General features: G+C 40.6%; 1 protein-coding gene across 1 annotated transcript in view; it reads left to right on the top strand.

Annotated features, from left to right (window-relative positions):
* The window catches only part of CD53 (CD53 molecule), a 35,738-nt gene extending 9,377 nt beyond the window's left edge, over positions 1-26,361 (top strand). The window contains exons 2-8 of the mRNA XM_043877934.1: positions 6,698-6,778; positions 8,332-8,520; positions 9,952-10,026; positions 10,598-10,693; positions 23,405-23,485; positions 24,589-24,672; positions 25,527-26,361. Of these exons, the coding sequence (XP_043733869.1) occupies positions 6,716-6,778; positions 8,332-8,520; positions 9,952-10,026; positions 10,598-10,693; positions 23,405-23,485; positions 24,589-24,672; positions 25,527-25,598 (660 nt within the window). The 5' untranslated portion in view covers positions 6,698-6,715 and the 3' untranslated portion in view covers positions 25,599-26,361. The remainder of the gene's footprint in view (positions 1-6,697; positions 6,779-8,331; positions 8,521-9,951; positions 10,027-10,597; positions 10,694-23,404; positions 23,486-24,588; positions 24,673-25,526) is intronic.
* The last annotated feature ends 697 nt before the right edge of the window (positions 26,362-27,058 follow it).

The following is a 27,058-nucleotide window of genomic DNA, read 5'->3' as shown; positions in this document are numbered from 1 at the left end:
CCAAGGGTTCGTTGCTTGGTGAAAACTAAAGGGTGAACTTCCTTCCTGTCCTCCACGTTGGGTGTGGGAGGTACCACACCTAACTGCAGTTCAGTCACAGAGGTTTCCTGGAAGCTGACGTCAGGGACTTTCTTCACAGGACCACATGAGTCACAGATTTTGACTGCAGAAGAGTGTCGGTTTTTCCAGTGGGGTTGGCAGGGGTGGTAACTCCATAACTGACTAGCCAAAGTAAAAAAAAGAAAGAGGAAAGAGGTGGCACTCTCTCTGTGAAAACTGGGATCTTTATTGAATACAGTAAAAGTATTAAAAATCTTCACAAAATGGGCAGTTTTTCTCCTTTAATTCAGTGCAAGACTACGTGGAAAATCAGGGAAAGAGAAAGAGATTCTCTTTCCTGTCTGTGAAGGAAAGGATCAGTGGGGATATCCCCCGGTTTGTGGGCACCTCATTAGTGGGTGCTCTGTGGACAATTAGATTACAGGGCCTGAAGCAGCTGTCACAGGATCTGAAGATATTGGACACGAGGTGACTCTAGGAGGCACCTGGCCTTCTGGGTCAGTTATTTTCTCATGTCCAGAAGATTAGTTTGGTGGCACAGTAAACCTCAAGTCCAAAGCTCGTCACTCTACAGTGTCATGTTCATTCCACTCCACCAGATTATTCAGAATTAATGAGCAAAATTCCAGTCATTTGTTCTTTCAACAATCTCACTTTTTTAGTGTAATCAGTTACTGTGTTAAGACTCAAGGATTCAAGGATGAATAAACTACCTGCTACCCTCAAGGAGCTGACATTCTAGTGAGCTGAGTCTTGGAATGATGAGTAACTAATCAAATTGTGGGGTCAGAGGAAAAGAAAGGGGCAAATTCCAATAAAGTGCCACTGAACAAAAGAAAGAAAGAAAGCACAGAGAAAAGTATCCAACATTACTTGCTAGATTTTAGAGTATAAGCCTCAGAATGTTGCTATGAATTTGGAGAGATGGAGAAGAGGAAATTAGGAAGGGTCTTTTGACATACATATACACACAGAAAACCATGACTACAAGCATTGTAAAGCAAATATATTTCAACACACACACACACACAAACTCAAACAGATAAAGAAAAATGAAGTTGTAAGTTTTCCTCAAAATTAAAAAAAAAAAACAACAAATCATCACTATAATCAAAGTAGCAAATATAGTCACCACTCACAAAAGATTATGCCTGGTCTTTTGTGATCCCTGCCTCTTGTTCTTCCCTGCTCTATTTACCCCCACTGTCATACTCCTCTACCCTAGGGAATCACTCATCTGCTTTCTGCTCTTATAGTTTTCATTTTCTAAAATTTTATATACTCTAATCACACAATAGGTACTCCTTTTTGGCTAACTTCTTTCAGTCACCTTAATCATTTGGAGATTCACCTACATTCTAACATGTATCAACAGTTCCTTCTTTTTATTCCCAAGTAGTATACTATTATATAATTTTACCACCATTTATTCATCCATTCATCCATTGTTAGAACTTTAGGCTGTAGATTAGCTTCCTGGACCTGATTCCAATATATATGTGTGTGGCAGCTTTTCCAAACCAGCAAGCAATTCTTGGATACTAGCAGAGTGTCCAATAATTCAACTCAATTCTAACAATGTCTACCCAGAAATAGAATCAGATTCCACAAGCAAAGGGCTCAGTCCCACAAGGCTGCCTTCCACTTAAAATACCAGCCCCAAGTCCAAGTGTTACCCAAGCTTCGGACCTACCTATTTCCTATAAGTCAGAGGTTCCCATAACCCCATCCTCGTGTTCAACTAATTTACCTAAAGGGCTCACAGAACTCAGAAGAATCCATTTACTCACTAGACTACTGCTTTAATACAAACAATAGGTAATGTCAGATGAAGAGATACATAGGATGAAGTCTTAACAATAGGACTTTCTGTACATATGAAGCTTGGAGCCAGAATGATAGCATATAAAAATGTTCTGGTTCTCCCCTAAGTGGAAGTTTTCTGAACTCCTCCTTCTTTGTTTTTGGAGGCATGATTGACTAATTCACTTGGTGATTGATTCAACCTCTATTCCCCTCTCCCCTCCTTGAAAATCAAGGAATGAGACTGTAAGTTTCAATCCTCTATTCACAGTTGGTTCTCCTGGCAACTAGGCTCTATCCTTGGGTACTTTGCAAAGTTCACCTTCATAAAAAATACATGCCCTCCATGATCTTAGCAGTACTATTTATGATAGTCAGGACATGGAAGCAACCTAAATGTCTATCAACAGACGAATGGATAAAGAAGATGTGGCACATGATACAATGGAATATTATTCAGCCACAAAAAAGAATGAAATAATGCCATTTGTGACAACTTGAATGGACCTCAGTTCAGTTCAGTAACTCAGTCGTATCCGACTCTTTGTGACCCCATGGACTACAGCATGCTAGGCTTCCCTGTCCATCACCAACTCCTGGAACTTGCTCAGACTCATGTCCATCTCCAACTATCTCATCCTCTGTTGTTCCCTTCTCCTCCTACCTTTAATCTTTCCCAGCATCAGGGTCTCTTCCAATGAGTCAGTTCTTTGCATCAGGTGGCCAAAGTATTGGAGTTTCAGCTTCAGCATCAGTCTTTCCAGTGAATATTCAGTACTGATTTCCTTGAGGATAGACTGGTTTGATCACCATGCAGTCCAAGGGACTCTCAAAAGTCTTCTCCAACACCACAGTTCAAAAAGCATCAATTCTTCAGCACTCCACTTTCTTTATAGTCCAGTTCTCACATCCATACATGACCACTGGAAAAACCATAGCTTTGGCTAGACAGACCTTTGTTGGTAAAGTAATGTCTCTGCTTTTTCATATGCAGTCTAGGTTGATCATAGCTTTTCTTCCAAGGAGCAAGCATCTTATAATTTCATGGCTGCAGTCACCATCTGCAGTGATTTTGGAGCTTAAGAAACTCTATCACTCTTTCCATTGTTTCCCCATCTATTTGCCTTGAAGTGATAGGACTGGATGCCATGATCTTAGTTTTCTGAATGTTGACCTTTAAGCCAACTTTTTCCACTCTCCTTCACTTTCATCAAGAGGCTCTTTAGTTCTTCTTCACTTTCTGCCATAAAAGTGGTGTCATTTGCATATCTGAGGTTATTGATATTTCTCCTGGCAATCTTGATTCCAGCTTGTGCTTCATCCAGTCCAGCATTTCTCATGATATACTCTGCATATAAGTTAAATAATCAGGGTGACAATATACAGCCTGATGTACTCCTTTCCCAATTTGGAACCAGTCTGTTGTTCCATGTCCAGTTTTAACTGTTGCTTTTTGACCTGCATATAGATTTCTCAGAAGGCAGGTAAGGTGGTCTGGTATTCTCGTCTCTTTCAGAATTTTCCACAGTTTGTTGTGATCCATACAGTCAAAGGCTTTGGCGTAGTCAATAAAGCAAAAGTAGATGTTTTTCTGGAGCTCTCTTGCTTTTTCAATGACCAAACAGATGTTAGCAATTTGATCTCTGGTTCCTCTGCCTTTTCTAAATCCAGCTTGAACATCTGGAAGTTCACAGTTCACATACTGTTGAAGCCTGGCTTGTAGAATTTTGAGCATTACTTTGCTAGCATGTGAGATGAGTGCAATTGTGCGGTAGTTTGAACATTCTTTGGAAAGTTTGTTTTCTATGTCTATGAATCTGTTTCTCCTTTGGAAATAAGTTAGTTTATATCATTTTAAAAAAAATATTTCACGTAAGAGTGATATCTAGGTTATTTGTCTTTCTCTGTCTTATTTACTTCACTTAATATGATACAGTCAGGGAAATGAGAGAGATAAATTAGTAGTTTTGGATTAACATATATACACTACTATATATAGAATAGGTAAACAACAGGAAATTACTATTAGCATAAGGAACTCTACTCAATATCTTATAATAATGGAAAATAAACTGAAAGAAAAAATATATATCATAACTGAATCAGTTTGCTGTACATGTAAAACTAAAACAATGTTGTAAATTAACTATATGTCAATAAAAAATAAGTCACCTTCATTAACATTAACCCAGTTGTGGCAGTAAAGGCTTGTTATGAATAGCAAGATACCTTTATGGTTCTGAATTATTTTCAGGAATTGAGGATGAGAGACCAAATATTATATATCAAAAAATGTTTTGATTGTTCTTAGTGCTCAGTGAATTCCCAAGAGTTTTGGGAGCTGTGAGCCAGAAACTATGGATGAAGACCAAATGTTTCTGAGAAATATATTTTAGTTATCATAATATGTTTCTTATAAATCACAATATCACAGGTTGTTTCCAGTTTGTGGCTATCAAATCCCAAAGAACAGCACTAAATGCTATGGAAATTCAAAGATTTTCAGCTGGATTGATAAAGGAGGTAACATTCTAATGGACACATTGAAATGAGTGTAGTCCTTTTGGGCAGCTAACCCTTGATTATGAGGCCTGGAAAACACTCAAATCCATGTTAATAAGCATGGATTCCATTTGCCAAATACTGGATGTATATCAGTCTCTGTGATAAGGTGATTTAATCCTCACTTCTACCCTGTGAGGTATAAGTATTATCCCATTTTACATAGGAATAAATTGTGACTAGAAATGTTAAGCAGGTTTCCAAATCTCATATATCTGTTTGGTGGTCTATGTGAGAGTTGAAATCAAATTTTACTTCAAAGTCTGTGTAGTAAATCATCACACTTTTTTAAAATTAATTTTTATTGGAATATAGTTACTTTAAAATGTTGTATTAGTTTCTACTGTATAGCAAGATGCATGAGCTATACATGTATATATATGTGTATAAATAGCCTCTCTTTTTTGGATTTCCTTCCCATTTAGGTCACAACAAGGCTCTGAGTAGAGTTATTTGAGGTATACAGTAGGTTCTCATTAGTTGTCTATTTTATACACAGTATTAATAGTGTATATATATTAAAAAAAGCAAAAAAAAAAAATAGTGTATATATGTTAGTCCCAATCTCCCAATTCATCCCACCCTCACCTTTCCCCTCTTGGTGCCCATACGTTTGCCCCCTATATCTGTGTCTCTATTTCTGCTTTGCAAATAAGATCATCTATACCATTTTTCTAGATTCCACATATATGCATTAGTATATGATATTTGTTTTTCTCTTTCTGACTTACTTCATTCTGTTTGACAGTTTCTAGGTCCGTCTATGTCTCTACAAATGACCCGGTTTTATTCCTTTTTGTGGCTGAGTAATATTCTGTTGTATATATGGACTACAACTTTTTTATTCATTCCTCTGTTGATGGACATTTAGGTTGCTACCATGTTCTGACTATTGTAGTACTGTGGCAGTGAACACTGGGGTGCATGTGTCTTTTGGAATTATGATTTTTTCTGAGTATATGCCAGTAGTGGGATTGCTGGGTTATATAGCAGTTCTATTTTAGTTTTTAAAGGAATCTCTGTACTCCCTAACACCACACACAAAAATAAGCACAAAATAGATTAAAGGCCTGAATATAAGATAAAAAGTGAAAGTTGCTCAGTCTTGTCCAACTCTTTGCGACCCCATGGACTGTAGTCCATGAAATTCTCCAGGCCAGAATACTGGAGTGGGTAGCCATTCCCTTCTCCAGGAGATCTTCCCAACCCAGGGATCAAACCCAGGTCTGCTGCATTGCAGGCTGATTCTTTACCAGCTGAGCCCCAAGGGAAGCCCTGAATGTAAGGCCAGATACTATAAAACCCTTAGGCTTATTTACAGCCTAAATGAACTATCCCTTAAGATCATGTGATTTCTGGGCATCTTGACACTGCAAGGACAGTATGATGGATTATAAAAGCAATCTGTGAACTAGAAAAGGCATAGTTATATTGGGAGAAAAACAATAAATTGACATTCTGCTTTATGTATCAGTCTTAGGTATAGCTTTTAAATATGAGTCCCTCTATATAACCTCATTAATTCTGAAAGAAAATTAAAAATTGTGTATCTGGATCTCTAGAATAGAGGACCAGACTTTGAATATTGATGTCCTCTACTGAAAAATGAAATTATATTTTTAAAAAATTCAAGCTCTCATTGCTAATCTCTTTTCATGTCTTCACTGGATATTTGTTGGTCAGTTTTATCTCTGTTGTAAGACTGACATTCTCTGGAAGATAGTTATTGCTTAGTAATGGTTGTATCTCCCACAGCACCTAGAACAGAAAGCACCATATATATTTCTTTGGTAAAAGAATGACTAAGGCATAGGTATGCTCCCTCCACTTTCATGTAGGGAAGTTCATAGACCAAATGTAGAGTGTATATGCATCTCAGGGTATTTAAGAAACTGGTGGATAAAGTCACTGACCTTCCCAGATGATTGACCAGATTATCCCTGATCCCCCAGATGCCTGCTTTGTGTCACTGTAATTCACCCTCCTCTAAGAATGGCTTTACTACTTACTTCTAGAGTGCTTAATTCAATGTTAAGCACCCTGGCTTGCTGAACTGAAGCAAAAGTGAGTGTCCAAGATGAGATAATTGGTACCTCAATTCAGAGACTAAAAAAGCAAGAAATCTGGGGAAACTTTCCAGAGAAGATTCACAGCTCAAACTCACAGTGATGCTGGAGACCCTTGAACCCTGGGCATTTGTGTCCTCTGATCTCTGGTGCCACTTTGCAGAGTCAGGTCACTCACTTCCTCTCTTCTTCCTTCTACTTTTTAGGGCAAGAATATCTCAAGCATGGGCATGAGTAGCTTGAAATTGCTGAAGTATGTCCTGTTTTTCTTCAATTTGATCTTTTGGGTAAGTATGTCTCTTCTGAGCATGGTTAGGCTCACCTCTTCCTAGCTACACTCTACTTCTCTCTCCTCTCCTGAAGAGCCTGGTGTGGAGTGCAATTCATGCATGCAAAGGTCGTGTGCAGTACACCCAGCCTAAGAAGAAGGGAATGATAATTTTCTCCCCTCTTCCCATCCTGCCATAAGAAAAGCCTGCATCCAATCTGGGCTGGTGATCTGTTTCACCCTAGATAATATACATGTTTCGATGCTGTTCTCTTGAAACATCCCACCCTCGCCTTCTCCCACAGAGTCCAAAATTCTGTTCTGTACATCTGTGTCTGTTTTTCTGTTTTGCATATAGGGTTATTGTTACCATCTTTCTAAATTCCATATATATGTGTTAGTATACTGTATTGGTCTTTATCTTTCTGGCTTACTTCACTCTGTATAATGGGCTCCAGTTTCATCCAATGAGGCAAGTGCTTGGGCCTGGTGCACTGGGAAGACCCAGAGGAATTGGGTGGAGAGGGAGGTGGGAGTGGGGATCGGGATGGGGAATACATGTAAATCCATGGCTGATTCATGTCAATGTATGACAAAAACCACTACAATATTGTAAAGTAATTAGCCTTCAACTAATAAAAATAAATGGAAAAAAAAAAAAGAAAAGCCTGCAAAATTGAAAGACACCAGTGCGGTTGGTGATGCTGTTTCTCTGGGCGCTTTAGACTATTACTGCTCACTGCTGACATCTATGGGTGAAAAACCTAAGATTCTACACTCCCTGTATTGAATGCCTCTTTTTTTCTTGCTCCCCTGACCTCAACCCTGAATCCTTGGAAAAAATAGCTGATCGAAAGAGGGTTTCACTATATTAAGGCTTCCCTGGTGACGCAGACAGTAAAGAATCTGCCTGCAATGCTGGAGGCCAAGGTTCAATCCCTGTGTCATGAAGATCCCCTGGAGAAGGGAATGACAATCCATTCCAGTATTCTTGTCTGGAGAATCCTGTGGATAGATAGAGGAGCTTGGGGGAGGTGGAAGGTGGTGTATAACCCATGGGGTCACAAAGAGCTGGACACAACTGAGAGACTAACACTTTCACTTTCACTATATCAGATTTAGCAATTGAATTTCAGACATAGGATGAGTTGTTACTCGTGTTTCTATGAGAAGATTCTTAAAAGTTTGGCTTCTCTAGTTTTCTGCCAAGAAAGATGAACTTCTCAACCAGTGTATTCTCTTTACAAAGGGAAGACCACATATAAGCAGTTGAGCCAGTAAGGAGTAGGGATCTGAATCATGAAGATCTAAAAAAAGGAGTAGGAATCTGAATCATGAAGATACTGTGTTATCCATAGGAATGACCATTTTGATATCTGATATGGATAGGATGAGGTATGTGTGGGACATCACAGGGTATGCCTTTTTTTTTAGGCACTTGGAGAAATTTGGGTAAAGAGTTTATTGGCTAGAGCCAAGCAAAAAAATGACTCTAGTGTCAAGTAAGTGGGTATGAGGAGATATTTAAGAACCACCTTGCATTTCAGAATGTTACGTGATTCTTCTTTTCAGTTCTGTGGCTGTTGCATTTTGGGCTTTGGGATCTACCTCCTGATCCACAGCAAGTTTGGAGTACTCTTCCATAACCTCCCCTCTCTCACGCTGGGCAATGTGCTTGTCATTGTGGGTTCCATCATCATGGTGGTTGCCTTCCTGGGATGCATGGGATCCATCAAGGAGAATAAATGCCTGCTTATGTCGGTGAGTGACTCTCACAGCTGATGTGCCTAAGTGGGGGAGGTGGGCATGATGTCTTAAACCACAGGCAAGATGTTTTCTGGTAGCTCATCTATTAGTGCAAATAAATTGTTGGACCATGAAGTTGGCACCTCAGCTCAGTCCAGTCTGTCTAGGCCCAGAGAGGGATAAATAGGAAAAGATATCACTGTCCTCCTTAGTATCCATTTTACACTGTTAATGATGACCCTTATCATTATAATTTGCATTCATAGCTTTTTATTTATTCTTTATGTATGGTTGAAATCAAGAGTCATCCATCTACCTAAATCTTCCTTGCATTAGTATATATTTCCAGGATCTGACTTAGAGTCATTAACTGGTGGAAAATCTAGTCTCTAGATTCTTCTGAGTATTGTGACCCTTCTAAGATGGCAGAGGATACATATGTATCTCAAATCTGTACTAGCTACACCACAGTGTGAGTGACCCAGCTGGGTGAGAGCCTATGCTGAGGCCATTGAGGTCTAACGTGAGAGATGCTAGAGCTTTTCACTTTCTTCCTGTCAGCTAACTAGCCTCAGGAGCACCTTTAGATTTAGGCTTTGCCTATAAGCTCTATGAAAGAAGAGTTTCTTGTTTCTCTGGTGTGCCCACACAGAGCTCGATAATAAAGCACCACTCTATCCATAAATATAGGTTCCCAATCACTTTTCTTCTTCCTCAAGTCATGTGGTTAATCTTCTTTCCTTTATGTGTTAAACTGGAGCCAAAAGATAGAATAAGAAAGTCCTTGTTCTCAGACAGTCCCCAGACTATTAGCAAAAGATGGAAGATAATAGACTTGGGGAAAAGGTTTTGAGTAATAAGAGTTTGTTTTGGGGTAAAACAATGAAAGAAAATGAAAAAGTGAAAATGTGTTTGCTGTTAAGTATGATTAGTACAAACATCTAAAATTGGAGATAAATATGAGTGAAGATCATGATTAGAGCACCTCTTCTCCCTGTCTGTACAGGGCTCCTCTTAACCTCTATTATCATCTTCCTCCACCCTATAATAGCCTTCTGCTTGCAGAAAAAACCAGGCCCCAAACTCTGAAGACACATGATTTAGCTTACCAGTCTTTTGCTCAACTGTTTCAGCTAGCTAATGCCAAAACTGCTTCACTGATTCAACAAATGGTAATCCATATTCACTATGCACCTGGAACTCAATAAACACAATGGGAAGAAGAGGGAAAAGCTGGAAGACAGCTGATCTGCCCTCTAGAGTCTTGAAGTCTGATTGTAGGAAAAGAACAGATATTCTTCACAAAACATGAAAAAGCCTATGAAAGCTTGAGTAGGTGGGAACTCCTGCCCATGTATAGAGATCTGCCTTTATGCTGCCAGGGTAGAGTGGGAGTGGGGGAGGAGCTGGCTTCATTGTTGTGAGCATCTCTTTGCTTTGCCCCAGTTCTTTGTCCTGCTGCTGATTATCCTCCTTGCTGAGGTGATCTTGGCCATCCTGCTCTTTGTGTACGAACAGAAGGTAAGTTACAGAAAACACAATTCATTGTTGGATTGCTAAGAGTGGGGGGGGGGGGGGGTGGGGAGGAGAAGTTGGCACAAGTAAGTCCTATGATAGATCTAGAGTCAAAGTGGAAGGATGAAAGAAAAAGAGAGTGACTGTAATTGGGGAGAAAAAAAATTATGAAGGTGATCATATTTGAGTGGTGCTTTGAAGGATGAATGGGAAGAACAGTAAAAATCAAGTTTGTCTTCCCCCTATTTGCCTACTTACTTTTCTCCATCTGTCTGGCAATAAAGAATATCTGTCTCAGTGCCTAAGAGAACCCATGTTTGATTTGCCCCTTTGCATTCTTTGTAAACCCAGGGTTTTGGAAGGTCAAGAAAATGCTGTGTGTTTCTTCCTTCATTGTCATCCCATCCTCAGCATTTCTTCCTATATATAAGCTCCCTTCCCTGACTTAGTTCTGAAGAGATCATTTGGAAGGGAGGAACAAATGGAACTGTTTTATTAGCCTGCATTAGAAATTTCCTGTTCCTTAAACTCACCTGCTTTTTACAACGACTCCTCTGCTGGAATGTGTCCCATACAGCTGCAAGGATACGTGGCTGAGGGTTTGACCAAGAGCATCCAGCGATACAACTCAGACAATAGCACCAAGGCAGCGTGGGACTCCATCCAGTCATTTGTGAGTACAAAATCCTCCTTAGCTCAGCCCAGATGTAATTTTCCAGCCTCAGTCCCTGGGCACTGGAAGGGTCTCTCTTTCATGAAAGCTTCAGAATCTAAGGTCCACAGCCCCTAGGCTCAGAATAATGCTTGGCTGTCAGAAACAGGAGAGCGTGAGATTTAGCTTGGTTGGTACAAACTTGTCTATTAATACATTCTCTCTTTTACCCTTTACCCACTCAGGTTCATTGTTTCAGCCCTACTAAGATGTAAGAAAGACCCAAACATGTCATTCTGGATTAGTTTATGTATTTTCCAATTTTTTTCTGAAAACAGAAATTGTTTAATATAGGAAATCTCTTTTGAATTCCTGAGTAGCCCAACTCATTCTTGTTACCTAGCTCACCAGAACCCCATTTCTCATGCCCCTCCCCACCACAAACATATATTTTAACTCAGCATTCCTTTCTGGGTGTGCTGGGGTCAGGAAGCCAGTCTGACAATGGCATAGTTTGTGTCTCAGACAATACCATTATGACCACATGGAGCCACTTGTGGCCCTGCCATGCCTTCTTAGTGTGGGGTAAAAGAAATAGCACAAGAATTAAAGTCCAGAGACCAGGATTGGGTGGCTTTGGGAAAGTCACTTAACTTTCTGGATCCCTATTCTTCTTTCTTTTAAAAATCCAGTCTATAAACCTTTTATTATAGAATTTCTAGGCTGACATAAAAGAAAAGCGATTTGAATCTGTGGGTACATATCATCCAGCTTCAACAGTTAACATTTTGCCAATATTGTTTTAGCTAATCCACTATGCGTTTTTTGCTAGAACTTTTTAAAGCAAATAATAGATATTATATTATTTCAGAACTAAATATAAAGATAATAACTTTGTTTTTTAAAACAATTTTTTAAGAACAGTCTTGTTGTTGTTCAGTTGCTCAGTCGTGTCCGACTCTTTGCAACCCCATGGACTGCAGCATGACAGGCCTCCCTGTCCTTCAACATCTCCTGGAGTCTGCTTAAACTCATGTCCATTGTCCAAGAGCAGTCTTAGGTTTACAACAAATCTGAAAGGGAGGTACAGAGATATCCCATATACTCCCACACTTGCATAGTCTCCCCCATTATCCACATCACTCACCAGAATGGTACTTTTAAAAAAGTAAAGTAAAGTAAAGGCTGAGCCTACATTGACACATAATTATCACCCAAGGTCCGTAGTTTACATTAGGGTTCACTCTTGGTGTTACACATGCTATGCATTTGAAGAAATTTATAACGACATATATGCATCATTATAATATCATGCAGAGTAGCTTTGCCCTCCTAAAAACTCTCTGCATTCCCTCCTCCTCCCACCCTCATCCTTCACAGCCACTGATCTTTTTATTTTTCAATAGTTTTGCCTTTTTCAGAATGTCATATAGTTAAAGTCATACTGTTTATAAGCTTTTCAAATTGGCTTCTTCCACTTGCTAATATGCATTTAAGATTCCTCCTTGTCTTTTCATGATTTGATAGCTCAATTCTTTTTAGTGTTAATATTCCATAGTCTGGATATACCACAGCTTACTTACTCATTCACTTATTGAAGGACATCTTGAGTGCTTCCAAGTTTTGGCAATTAAGAATAAAGCTTCCATAATCATTAATGAGCAGCATTTTTGTTTGTGGACATAAGTTTTATACTTCTTTGGATAAATACCAATGTGTAATTGATGAATCATTTAGTAAAAGTATGCATTATTCGTAAGAAACCTCCAAATGGTCTTCTGAAGAATCTGTACCACTTCTCATTCCCACCAGCAATGTATGAAATTGCTCCACATCCTCACCAGTATTTAGTGTCAGTGTTCCAGATTTTGACCATCCTCATAAGTGTGTACTGGTAGCTCATTACTTTAATTTTCATTTCCTTGATGACATATAATGTAGATTTTCATATGTTTATTTTCCATTTCTATATCTTCTTTGGCGAGGTGTCTGTTATGTTTGTTGGTTCATTTTTTAATCAGGTTAGTTGTTATCTTATTGCTCAGTTTTAAGAGGTTTCTCTCTCTCTTTTATATATAGATTTTTAGGTAACAGTCATTTATCAGATGTGTCTTTTGCAAATATTTTCTCCAAGTCTGTGGCTTGTCTTCCCACAGACACTGTCTCTTGCAGAATAGAAGTTTTTAATTTTAGCCAAGTCCAACTTACCCATTATTTCTTCCATTATTTCATTATTTATTTCATTATTTCACCATGCTTTTGGTGTGGTTTCTAAAAAGATATCATCATAACCAAGGTCATGTAGGTTTTCTCTCATATTATCTTCTAAGATTTTTGTAGTGTTGTATTTTACTTTTGATCTATAATCTGTTTTGAGTTAACTTTTGTGAATGGTGTAGGTTCTCTGTCTAGCTGTTGGTTTGTTTATTTTTGTTTGTTTGTTTTTGTGTTTTTGTTTTTGGTATATGAATGTCTAATTTTCCCAACACCATTTGTTGAGCTATCTTTTTTGCATTGTATTGCTCCTTTGTCAAAGATCTGTTGACTACATTTATGCAGGCCTGCTTCTGGGCTCTCTATATCTATTTGTCTGTTCTTTCACCAGTACCACACTATCTTGATTGTTGCAGCTTTGTAGGAAGTCTTGAAGTTGGGTAGTATCAGTCCTCCAACTTTGTTCTTTTCCTTCAGTATTGTGTTGACAATTATGGGTCTTTTGCCTCTCTATGCTACTGCTGCTGCTGCTAAGTCGCTTCAGTCGTGTCCAACTCTGTGCGACCCCATAGACGGCAGCCCACCAGGGTCCTCTGTCCCTGGGATTCTCCAGGCAAGAATACTGGAGTGGGTTGCCATTTCCTTCTCTAATGCATGCATGCATGCTAAGTTGCTTCAGTCATGTCCGACTCTATGCGACCCTATGGACAGCAGCCCTTCAGGCTCCTCTGTCCACAGGATTTTCCAGGCAAGAATACTGGAGCGGGTTGCCATTTCCTTCTCTATATAAACTTTCAAATCAGCTGGTTGACATCCATTAAATAACTGGCTGAGATTTTGATTGGGTAGCATTGAATCTATAAATCTAGTTGAGAAGAACTGGTACCTTAATAACACTGAGTCTTCCTATCCATGGAAATGGCATACTTCCCCATTTACTTGATTTTGTTCATCAGAGTTTTATAGTTTTCCTATTATATAGGATAGGAAAGATCTTGCACTTATTTTGTTAGATTTATACCTAAGTATTTCATTTTGGGGAATGCTAATGTAAGTGGCATTGTGTTTTTAATTTCAAATTCTATTTATTCTTTATTGTAATATATGAAAGCAACTGATGTTTGTTATCAACCTTATGTTCTGCAACCTGGGTATAATCTGAGCTGTCTTTGATGTGCTGCTTTGTAGGTACCTGCAGTTGTTTCCCTCATTCTGCTCAGAAGCAGCCTTGGGTGCAAGTCCCCCTTTCCCTCACTGCCAGTCACTGCCCCCAGCCTCTGCCCCCCCTGCCCTGTTGTGGAGTCACACCTCAGGGCAGGAGGTCCACGTGGACTCTCAGGGCACACACCTGAGAGTGTGGGGTGGTGGTAAGCTGTGGTGAAGCAGCCTCTGTCAGAGACCTAGGATGTTTCTGCTGTGCTGCTTGAGTAAGCACCAACAATGGCAGCTGCTGCCCCAATACTGGGTCACCTCTGTATTCTAAGGTTTGAATCATTTCTTTGGTCATGGCCAACCCAGATCCCTCGCTGCACTGTGACATGGAAAGAGTGGGGAAAGAGCATTTGCTCGACCTGGGTTGGGGCATGCCCATAGGTAGTTCCACTAAAGCAGACCTCTTTCCACCTTGCCTTAGAGGAAAGCCAGCATGCGTGTGCTCCTCATGGTGGAGTCCAGGCTTCTACAGCTCTCCTGTTAATCCAAACAGTCCTTCAGTCAACAAAGGGACCTTGTCTCCCCAGTGTAGGACCCCAGGACTGGGGCTCCAGTTTGTGACTCTCAACAGCTCACTCCCCAGGGTGGGTGGTATCCCACCCATGTACACTCCTTTTTGCTCTGAGTCGCCTCCCAGGGTCACAGGTCCTGACCTCCTGATTACATGTGTATCTTTCTCACAGCCTTGGTTGTACAGGAGTCCTTCCGCCCTTTTTAAGTTAGTTTTCAGTGAGAATTGTTCCACATGTAGATGTAATTTTGATGTGTTCCTGGCGGGGAGGTGAGGTATGCTAACTTCTGGATTTCTAGTTTAGCACTTATACCTACGTTTTAGGGAAGGAAAATAAATGTTGACCATTCCCATCATGACATACTACCACAGGCCTACCACCTGGACTTAATAGCAGGAAGGTTATGGGGAACTTCTGGTCAAGGGGTATATATACCAGCCCAGAGGGAAAGAAATCTCAAAGTGCATAAACCTGTCCACTTATAGGGCAGAAAAGCCCACAGAGAGACTCCACATATTCAGATCTCTTGTTTGGGAACCAAAGAAGCACCAGCTTTGTAGGGAGCTTCTTCTTTTCCTGCCCATTTAAAATGTAATATCTTGTGAGTTACTTGACAGACAGTAGGGAAGCCCCCCACCACCACCTCCATGTGTCTATGATTCGTTTGGGTATGAAAGTTTGAAAGTGAAAGTCACTCAGTTGTGTCCAACTCTATTTGACCCCATGGCCCACGGCCCACCAGGTTCCTCTGTTCATGGGATTCTCCAGGCAAGAATACTGGAGTGGGTTGCCGTTCTCTTCTCCAGGGGATCTTCCTGATCCAGAGATTGAACCCAGGTCTCCTGCATTGCAGGCAGACTCTTTGCCATCTGAGCCACTAGGGAAGCCCCTATTTGGGTATGATTGCTCCTTTCTATGTAGATGAGGGCTATGGACATCAAGTCTCCATACTCACCTCCCAACTACCTTAAGCCATCCCAAATATGACAAACCATGGGAATCTGAAGATTGTTTGATCTACTTCACAGCAGGGGGAAAACATACTATTTAGAGTCACTATAGTTAAACATAGAGCTTCCATAAACAGGGGTCACATAGCAAGGGGATTTTTGGCCACCAGTCTAAGCCACTGTCTACATTTGGTGCAGATGAGTGGCTGAAACTTTCACAGAATCCTCTTGGTACTGCAGACAGGCCACAGACCCAGAAGTAAGAATAGTTGTGGACCTTTGCATATGTTTGAGCCACAGGAGCGGAACATATTTCCAGTAACTAGAGCCAAATAGTCCATGAGGCAAACACTGTGGGCAACAAGAGAGATGTTTTAGGGGTAAAAGATAAGGCAAAGTCTCATTCATGAGTAGCATTGGAGAAAACTATCCCTAATTTTGGCTTTTTTCCCAGTGGGTGATACTGTCAGGGGAGTGTGTAATTTCCTTGGTTCTGTCTTTTCGCAGCAAAGATTTGAAACAGTGGACAAGTGTTACAGCTCTGTTACAGTTCAGTTTTATTTGGCAAGCGAAGGATAGTACATCCTTGAGGCATGAGGACAGGCCAACCCAAAGAGGGAGGCTCAATCCTGGCTCCTCTTTTCATATGTTTTGTCTCCTTCCCATGAACCTGCCGTATGTAAACTGGGATAGCCAGGAAGGCTGTTTGTTTCACCTGAGGTTCTCATTCCAGTCCTCGAATTTTCTTTTGTTCCATTTTCCTGGCTTCTTCCTTTCTTTGTCTTTTATCCACCGCCATTTTGGACTCTTTTTTCCTATTCTAACTACCTAACAATACTACATAATTTGTCCTTTAATATCTCTAAGAGGTAAACTCAAATTGCAGATAGGGGCTCAGTGGGAACCCACCTGAGTAAACCTACTTCTTGTGGGTTTAGCTCACTGTGCTAATGCTTCTGGAGAGGTGATTTGGGCCTGAAGGGGGCCCATTTCTATATAAACTTTCTATATAAAAGTTTTCTATAAAACTTTTTATTGTCCATCTGGACTGAAGGTGATACTAGAAGCAAATCCTATCTCCCAAGGGGTTAGGATACCAAGCCACTTGGAATGGGGAGAACAATTTAAATGCCAATGAATTATAGTAACACCAGGTGGGATGTCCTGTGGCATCCCCCTAAAAAGCAAAGAAACAAACAAAAAACCCACAAGATCTTCATTCCACCTGATAGGCCCAAGGCTTCCTTATTTAAAAAAACTTTCAAATTTATTTTGGGGTGTAGACCCTGATGCTGGGAAAGACTGAAGGCAAAAGAGAAGGGGGTGGCAGAGGATGAAATTGTTAGATAGCATCACTGACTCAAATGGACATGAATATGAGCAAACTCCAGGAGATGGTGGAGGACAGAGAAGCCTGGCATGCTGCAGTCCAAGGGGTTGCATAGAGTCAGATGTGCCTTAATGACTGAACAACAACATGGCTGATTAACAATGTTGTGATAATTTCAGGTGAACAGCAAAGAGACTCAACCACACGTATACACATATTCATTCTCTCCCGAACTACCCCCCCACCCAGGCTGCCACATAACACTGAGCAGAGTTCCTGTGCTATGTTAGGACGAGACCTCCCTTTTGAACCTGCCCTCTCAGCCTCTGTTTTATTGTCCATCCATCCAGCCATTCTTGTGCAGATTGTTGGCCTGAGGCATTTAATAGTCTGATAGCTTCAGACAGCCCTCAGGACCAAACTTTTAATGTGCCCTCAGGAAATAGGGCTTTTAACATCCATCTGGTTGACACATTTTATAAAGCCAGCTACAGTGACTGCAGCCATGAAATTAAAAGACTCTTGCTCCTTGGAAGAAAAGCTGTGACAAATGTGGCGTATTAAAAAGCAGAGACATCATTTTGCTGACAAAACTATAGTAAAAGCTATAGTTTTTCTGGTAGTCATGTACAAATATGAGAGTTGGACCATGATAAGATGGCTGAGTGCCAAAGAATTGATGTTTTTGAACTAAGGTGTTGGAGAAGACTCTTGAGAGTCCCTTGGACAGCAAAGAGATCAAACCAGTCAATCCTAAAGGAAATCAATCCTGAATATTCATTGGAAGGACTGATGCTGAAGCTGAAACTCCAATATTTCAGCAACCTGATGTGAAGAGCTGAGTCAATGGAAAAGACCATGGTGCTGGGAAAGATTGAAGGCAGGAGGAGAAGGGGATGACAGAGGATGAGATGGCTGGATGACATCATCAATTCAGTGGACATGAGTTTGAGCAAACTCTCAGAGATAGTGAAGGACAGGGAAGCCTGGCATGCTAGAGTCCATGGGGTTATAAAGAGTCAGACACAACTGAGCGACTGAACAATGGTGGGGTTATGTGGTAGATGGAAAGTTCAAGGAGTTTCTTGGGCTTCTGCTCACTTTTTTTTTTTTTTTCCATTTATTTTTATTAGTTGGAGGCTAATTACTTTACAATATTGTAGTGGGTTTTGCCATACATTGACATGAATCAGTCATGGATTTACATGTATTCCGCATCCCGATCCCCCCTCCCACCTCCCTCTCCACTCGATCCCTCTGGGTCTTCCCAGTGCACCAGCTCCGAGCACTTGTCTCATGCATCCAACCTGGGCTGGTGATCTGTTTCACCCTTGATAATATACATGTTTCGATGCTGTTCTCTCGAAACATCCCACCCTCGCCTTCTCCCACAGAGTCCAAAAGTCTGTTCTGTACATCTGTGTCTCTTTTTCTGTTTTGCATATAGGGTTATTGTTACCATCTTTCTAAATTCCATATATATATACGTTAGTATACTGTATTGGTCTTTATCTTTCTGGCTTACTTCACTCTATATAATGGGCTCCAGTTTCATCCATCTCATTAGAACTGATTCAAATGAATTCCTTTTAATGGCTGAGTAATATTCCATGGTGTATATGTACCACAGCTTCCTTATCCATTCATCTGCTGATGGACATCTAGGTTGCGTCCATGTCCTGGCTATTATAAACAGTGCTGTGATGAACATTGGGGTGCACATGTCTTTGTCCAGTCACCTGATCACTGCCAATTTGGGCTGATGTTCCACACATAACTTCCAATTTTGATAGATTGACAGTTTTGCCTTTGATTGTATTAATAGCAGTCTGATTGGCTTTCCTACTAGCAAAGGCTAGCACCAACCCAGAGGCTGTGTCAGCACAGGTAAGGGCATATTTATACCCTTCTGTCACAGGCAAAAGCCTATGTGGTCCACTTGCCATCTGGTTACCAGAGGAGGGCACCACCTCAAATGATGCATAAGGCAGTCCTTATCTGTAACTTGGAGGCCCATAGATTTGAGAGGCAAATGAAGCCTTTTTGCTATTTCCCAAGTTGTTTTGGGAGTTCTATGTCTGACTTTCAGTGGAGTCATTCTGCTGCATCGGAGGAGGTCTGTAATTCTTGCAGACACAAGCCTCTTGTCCTTGCTAGTGTATCTGCTTTGCAATTGCCTGGCAGAGTTGAGGGTGAGTGAGCAGAAACAAGCCATATGGTCATATCGGCACCAGGTTGTGTGCAAACAGTTCAAATATCAGCCCATAACTCAGACCCCAACAGAGGTTCATTTACTGTTTCCAATAATCTTGATGCCATTGAGACATCCATATTGTCAAGCCTTTCCATACTGCCCAAATGTCAGTGGCAATGTTGAGGGGTGTGGGATTGTTAGCAATCACCAGCCATTCTGCTCTGAGTTCTTCCCAATGACTATTATGTCCAGTCCCTTCCTTGAATCAGATGACATCTGAATCCAAAACAACAGCTATGGTGTATCACCAAGGTAGATCACCCTTACAGCTGCCCTCGATGTACCATGTATCCACAACGGGCATCGAGGTACCTTCCTGTACTTGAAGTAAATTGGGTCCAACAGGGGATGTCACTGGAGTCTCTGGTGGGTAGATATAGGTCACTATTTGTAACTCCTGAGTAAGTGGACCAGTGTTATAAGTGCTTCTCTCTTGAAGGTATGCATGCCACTTTTGTAAGGTACTCAGTTGTACACAGGCATTCATAGGCTTTAAAAACATGTCCTTAATCCATCCGAAGCAAATGGCAACCCACTCCAGTATTCCTGCCTGGAGAATTCCATGGACAGAGGACCCTGGCAGGCTACTGTCTGTGGGGTCACAGGAGTCAGACACAACTTGGCGACTTAACTACTACTACTACTTAATCCATCCCCCCACAGGCAGGGATGTCTGTACACTGACAAGTAAGTCAGTGGTTAGACCCTCAGTTTGTTGTAAGTCTAGATATATTGCTGACAATTGTTTGTCCATAGTGCTATATCAATTCTTTGCCCCTTCCCAAAACTGAGACCAAAATCTTAGTTGGACTCATTTCCCATTTTGTCACTACCATAGTCCTTATCCAAACCCTCCTGAGTATAGACTTACATCCAACTCACAACTTATGTCTGGCATTAACACCTCCAGTCCTTGGACTTATTTGACCATAAGTCAAATAAGTGGCTTATTTGTGGGCTTGTGGGGTGGGGTGTTCCTAACCCAGGTATTTCACTTTTTCACTAAATCATATGTGCTCTGTGCTCAGTGTGTTCTGACTCTGCAACCCTATGGATGGCAGCCTGCCAGTCTCCTCTGTCCATAGGGATTTTCCCAGCAAGAATACTGGAGTGGGTTGCCATTTCCTCCTCAAAGGGAATCTTCCCAATGCAGGGATCAAACCCAAGTTTACAACTCGAACGGCTCCTATATTGCAGGCAAAGTCTTTGCTGCTGAGTCACCTGGGAAGCCCCAAAGAATATAGGGGTCTCAATATTTGGACAAGGTAGAGAATAAAAGGCCGCCCATACCCTAGCACACCTATAAAGGATTGTAGTTCTTTTCTACTGTAGGGCATGGTTTATCTATATTCTATCAATAGCAGCTTTGGGCATCCCTTCAGTCTTAGCAGACTAGATAACTCCTAGCAACTTTACTGACTGTCCAGGTCCTTGTAGCTTATTGGTATTGAACTCCAATCTTTATGCTTAAATGTTCCAGAAGAGGCTTGGGAAACAGAAAACAAGTAATTACAGGTTAACCTAGTATCATCAATGTAATGATGGAGAACTACAGAAAGAAGGAGAGTCCATTTCTTCAAGTCCAGGGCCACCATCCCATGACATATAGTAAGATGACATTGGGGTAGGATGGTAAAAGACCATTGTCCCCCCTTCCCACATGAAGGTGCACTGGTCCTGGGACTCTTTATCTAAGTGTTTGCTAAGAAAATGCATTAGACAAATCTAAGACACTGTCTTGAGAGAAGAGGCTATGCCTTGAGAGAAGCGGCAATTATATCCAAGAATTTTTGTAACTGCTACATAGATAGGGGGTATTACCTTGATTAATTCTCTATGGTCTACTGCCATACACCAGGTACCATTTGGTTTTTTCACTGCCTTCATGGGGCTACTGAACAGGCTTTGTGCTGGTATTATAACCACCACTTTCTCTAATTCCTTAATGGTAGAAGTTATTTTTTCTTATTCCGCAGGTACCCATTATTGTTTTTTATTGCTACTACTCTCTGGGGAGATAGGCAACTTTACAGAGTCCCATTTAGCATGACTAATCATTATAAGCTTGAATGTCTGATCCATAAGTCGAACTCACCCATGGTGGTTTGAGGTCCAGGTCCTATAGAACATACACACCCAAAATATACTCAGATATGGGTGAAGATAAACCAGAGAAGGAGGGGGAGGCAATCTTCTGATTTGTAAATACAAGCTTTCACTTGTATTTTTCACTTTATAATGTTTGACCTCATATCCCATCAATGGTTGCTACTTCTCCTTGGAACTTAGATGGATTTCCATAAATCATAGTGCATTTTGTACAGTATTTGCTAGAACAATCTGTTTATTGGTGCAGGACCAATAAATAGTCTGTTCAACCTGGGACCTGCAAACCAAGGAGCACCCTTGACCCCACCCCTAATCCTTAGGAATCCAGGGTATACCTGCAAATATCCATTTAATTAAGTTGGCTGGGTGCCCTCATTTTTCTCCCACCCCAGCCCCATACAAACATTGCCAGAAGGCAGTTGGTGCTGTAACAGAAGCCATACACATTTGTGGCCCATTTAACACAATGCCATTGCCCCCAGTATCCCACAAATGGAGAACCTAGGCTGCAATGCTCTCTCTACTTTTTTGTTTGAATATTCTGGTTAATTCTACTAGTTCAGGGAGGAAAAATCTCATGGGGTTGTTTTTCAGCTCTTGCAGTGGTTTAGTTGCTAAGTCATATCCGACTCTTATGACCCCATGGACAGAAGCCTGCCAGGCTTCTCTGTCCATGGGATTCCCCAGGCAAGAATACTGGAGTGGGTTGCCATTTCCTTCCTATTATCTCTCGGTTCTCTAGCATAATGTGCTTTAGTTTGAATCAGAGGCTATGACTGCAGGTCCTCTTCTTCTTTTATAATTATGTCCTCATCTTCTGAGGAGTCATGAGCCCAAGAATTCCACCTCTTGGGGTCCCAGTTGTCCTGTGAAATAATAGTCCTCACCTTTGAATGGGGTAGCCTAGGGCCCTACATTTAGCCATCTTACATTCCATCATTTCAATAGGTTCTTCCTGTTGTACTTTCTTTGATATAATGTCCTATGTTGCAAAACATGCCATCCATACATCTTTCTCTAGTGCCCAACTGCGCTGTAATTCCTTTTCTGTGCTAAATTTTAGAGTTCATAACAAAGGCCATGCAACAGCTGCAATAGATTGCTCACTTTTGCCCCCAACTTTTGCTTTGCTACCTCTTTGGTTAATGTATTTAGTAAGTCTTCTGGTGTTTCCATTGTGTCCCTGCACACTTGCATCAGCCTGAATTGTTCCATAAATTTAGCCAGATCACCCCACATGGAAATGGCTAGCCAACCTGGGATTTCCCCCGCAAGAGCAAGCTTTTCCCTGCTTGGCCCCTTCACCCATTCTTGCATCATTTTCAGTCTCCTGCCTAGCTTGCCAATTGTCTAAGGATGGAGGGAACAGAAAGTGCGCAGTGAACTGAGAAGGCATCTTGAGACGAAAACAAGCCGGGTAGCCCCATATAATCACTGGGTCAGTTTATTAAACAGTAACTTACTCACAGGGTGGTATCAGGATCAGGTGGACAACAATCTGGAAGCATTCACATCTATACTCCACACTGCCAAGGGACTGTTAGGAGGATTTTATAGCTAACTTGGAGTATGGAGGTAGGTCCTTGGAAACAGGACATGCACTCTTAAGTCAAGATGAATGGTAACTAGTCATTGGGTGCCAAAAATACATCAGCAAAAGTTTTTATCATTGTTTGGGAACTAATGGAGCATAAAGACCACAATACCTATTATTTATAAAGCCCTTAATGACGTAGAAGTGATTCACTGCACAGGGGTAGGGTCAGTGTAGGACAGGAGAAACTGTAAGGGCCCAAGATGGCATCAGCTATGCTAACAGACATACAGTGGGTCTAGGTGTGGTCAGCCTGATCCCTCCATTATAAAGTCCCCTGTGTGCCTAATTTTTGATCTGTAAAATGTGAATAAGTTAAATATGCCCTCTCTATTTCAAGAAGTTTTATGTGAATAAAATGTATAATAGGTTTGTGAATAAAATGGTATAACAGGTTTGTTATATTCAGTACTCAGTTCTAAGGAGCTATAGTAAACAAGTCAGCTCTGTATTTTTTGCCATAGAGTCAAATTGGAAGGGTTCACCTTTTCTCCAAGGCCCATGGTTTTCTTTCTGTCATCTGACTAACCATTGCTTTCTGGGGCTTTGGCTTTCAGCTGCAATGTTGTGGTGTAAACGGCACGAGTGACTGGACATCCGGAGTACCAGCATCTTGCCCCAAAGGCTCAAATGTTAAGGTAACTTATTTTTGGAAACATTTCTGCTATTGGCCACTGTGATTAAAACTTTAATTCCCCTAGAAATCCAGTCATACAGGACTTAGTCCTCCCAGCCATAAACAGGAAACTTCAAACAAAAGCGAGACCAGGGAAACATAGAAGTAGAAAATAAGAAAAACAAAAAAGAAAAATAAGCAAAAAAAAAAAAAAAAAAAGAATAAGTTTATCTAGACTAGAGATGCCATTAAGAATCTTGCTACTCTGAACTGTTATATTAGAGGGGAAAAGTTTATGTGATAGTGGCAGAAGACTGTGTCTAGATTTTTCTTGAGTAATAATTAGGTCTTCTTATAGTTGAAAGTGAAATTTGCAAGCCAGAAGCAGAAAAGCTTCTCTTTCTACTTATTTCCCTGCTCTCCTTCCTTGGAGATGGCAGCATCCAACCCCTTAGCAGAATCAATTATAAATGAAGAGTGAGGAGCTGGGGGTGAAAGAGTTGATGGAACTTCTGACTAGACCCAGAGAAGAAGCCCAAATCATCTTCCAACTAGACCAAGCCCCTAAGGTCTTGTTACCCATGTCACCCACTTGATGTTGTTTGGAAATCTCCAGAATTTGGGCGGGTGGGCCGTCTGTGAAGGAAGACTAGGACACCCACCAACCAGCAACTGCCCTGCAGCTTGGTAGGGCCATGATATGATTACTGGCTTTTGAAGCAGAAGCTGAAATGCAACGTCATAGGATTGCATAGCCTATATTCCTATTTGTCAATACCAAGACAGTAGTTTTGAATGTTCAAAAAATACAAGGACATATGTTGTTGACCTGAATCTTGGGAGCTAGTTTAATGCAGTGTGTAAACATATGACTTCTACTTTATATACTTCCACTGTAATGATAACAATGCCTGAAAAGTCTCTAGTTTAATGTTCTCTAATTCATGCTCATTTCTTCATCCATATTTAAAATATATATATATATATATATATATATATATACACACACATATACATATTGCCTGTCCTAAGTGTCTTGGCAAAAGACAAACTATCATCCCAAATAAACCTCTTGATAAAGTTGAGTAATATAGTAATGTCATTTGTACATGTAATTTTTTCTAGGGTTGCTATATACAAGCAAAACAGTGGTTTCACTCTAATTTCCTGTATATTGGAATCACCACGATCTGTGTGTGTGTAATCCAGGTAAGAGCTTAATCAGAGGATTATTTTGAGAATTAAATAAGTTAAATCATGTAATTTTTAAAGTATGTGCTTGATAAATATGAGCTCCCCCATTCAAGTAGAAAATTATGTTATTACCAGTTTAAGGCATACAGAAAACAATGCTGTAAGATTTATCTGGTCAATTTATCCCTAATAGAAATGAGTGTATCATGGTCAAATTAAAAGCCACTAAGTGGAACCTTACTTTGGTCCCTCATTCAGCTCATCTGGAAAAGCCTGTTAAATAAAACATTTCACTTGAAAAATTGGCCTTGTGTGCTAAGGAGGAGTTAGTGATGAGACTGTAATCAATTTCCTCATTGCTTCTCTGCATATCTTGACAAGTCAGGGGTGAATGGGGATAGTTTCTTGTTCTTTTTTATTATGTGATATTCCTACTCTTTTTATACCCAAGTGTCTTGAGTGTATCACAGATTAGCTAAGATCTACTTAGGAAGCTCAAAGAGAAATGATTTTTTCTCTGCTTGGAAACCAAGGAGGCCTAAGGCAGGGGTAGAGAAGACTCATTGCACAATATATTGACCTGTGCAGAACTTGATTATACCAGAAGCAGGATTTCTGTGGTTTCTTAAGGAGACAAAAGATGTCCCAGCACTTAATACTCTACTATCTTGCCATCATCACTCTCACTTGTCTCCCCACTGCCATTCTAAAGCTAAAGGAGAAAACTCTTGAGAAGGAATTAGAAGTGATAGTAGGAAGGGTAGTTTCAGTGTGATGGACACTTTCTTTTCCTCTGGGATTCATCCTAGGGACTGTGGGTGAGATGTTTTACCTGTAAAGACCTCACTTTTTACCAACTCTTTCCTCAGGTATTAGGGATGTCCTTTGCACTGACCTTGAACTGCCAGATTGACAAAACCAGCCAGGTCCTAGGACTCTGACCTGCTGCTGCCATGTGTGGAAAGACTTCTTTCATCGCTGGAAATCCAAAACAACTTGTATCATGAAGTCCTAAATGACCACCTCTTGAATTGGTGTCTTTGTTCTCCCTCCCATCTCTTCCCTATGGGGTCCCTGTCTTACACAACCAGAGAAGAGGGTGTTGGTCAGGCACTTCTCATCAGACAGCAAGACAATCCTTTACTCATTCATGGCAGTAGCCTTATCATTCATTAATACCTGAGCATTTGTCAGACATGAAAGGGCAAGAGAACCTGTGGTACTAATGGCTCAAAATCAAAGGAGCTTGACTTTCTGCACCTTTCCATTGTCAAAAAGGCTCTGGCCTCTAAATCACACACAGTCCACTCTCCAAAGTCAAACAAGAGATAAGTTTAAGGGAGCTCTGGGGGCAGATTCACTGGATCATTATCACAATCCTCTCTTTCCTTTTGACTAGGGGCCTTGGCTAAAGGAATGACAAAAATACTCTTTCTCCAAAGGTTAGGTTTCATTTCAATTTCTTTATTGATCCATCTAAGTCTTTCCAAGAGGAACTGTCCAATGACTCACATCCTGATTTCAGTCAATTGCTTAGACTTTGATTTATATAACTATGAAGGAATTCAGCAGGATCAATATTTCTGCTGGTTGAGGTAATAATTACATTCAAAAGAGTTCTGGTGTTATTTCTCTTTCAGATAAGTTTTTTCTTAATGTAATATTTTAATTCTTCAATAAATAAAATAGCTTATGATCTCACAATCACTACATTCTCATTCGTCTCAAATATAGTTTTCATGACCCAGCCTGATTGTCCTGCCTGCAAGTTAAGGATATTAGTTATCTATTGCTAAATAATGAATTACTACAAAATTTGTCACTGACAACAGCAAATATTTATTATCTCACAGTTTTTGTGGATCATAAATCTGAGAGCAGCTTAACTGGCTGATTCTGGCTTGTGATCTCCCTCATGACTACAGTCAAGATGTCAGCTGCAGTCATCTCAAGTCTCAACTAGAAGAGGACACACTTCTAAGTTCTCATATTGAAACAGGAGGGAAGGGGGCAGGGCACAGCCTTTAAAAGAGTGAAATAACCATAGGATATGACAAAAACTGGTTAGAACCAACTAGGTCCAAGGTGGTAGAATATTTGATTTCCAGTGGACTTTGAGCTTCATCATACATTTATTGTAATACATTAATATAAGCTAAGGGACACATCCAACAGTGCCATGACAGTTCTGAGCCTGACTATCAAAGATCAAACAGTGAGAGGTGACCTGATTCCTGGAAATCTCTGCCCTTTCCCCAAAATAATTGGAATAATCCTCCCACTCATCAGCCTATAAAATTGCCCAGCCCATAAAAACTAACCACACCACATTGTGGGGCCACTCTTGCCTCCTGAGGTGTCCCACACTCTGTCTGTGGAGTGTGTTTCTATCTAAATACAT

This window comes from Cervus elaphus, chromosome 20, assembly GCF_910594005.1.
Source record: "Cervus elaphus chromosome 20, mCerEla1.1, whole genome shotgun sequence".
Lineage (NCBI taxonomy): Eukaryota > Metazoa > Chordata > Mammalia > Artiodactyla > Cervidae > Cervus > Cervus elaphus.
Note: the sequence above shows the minus strand (reverse complement) of the source record. Positions and strands in the feature narration are given on the sequence as shown.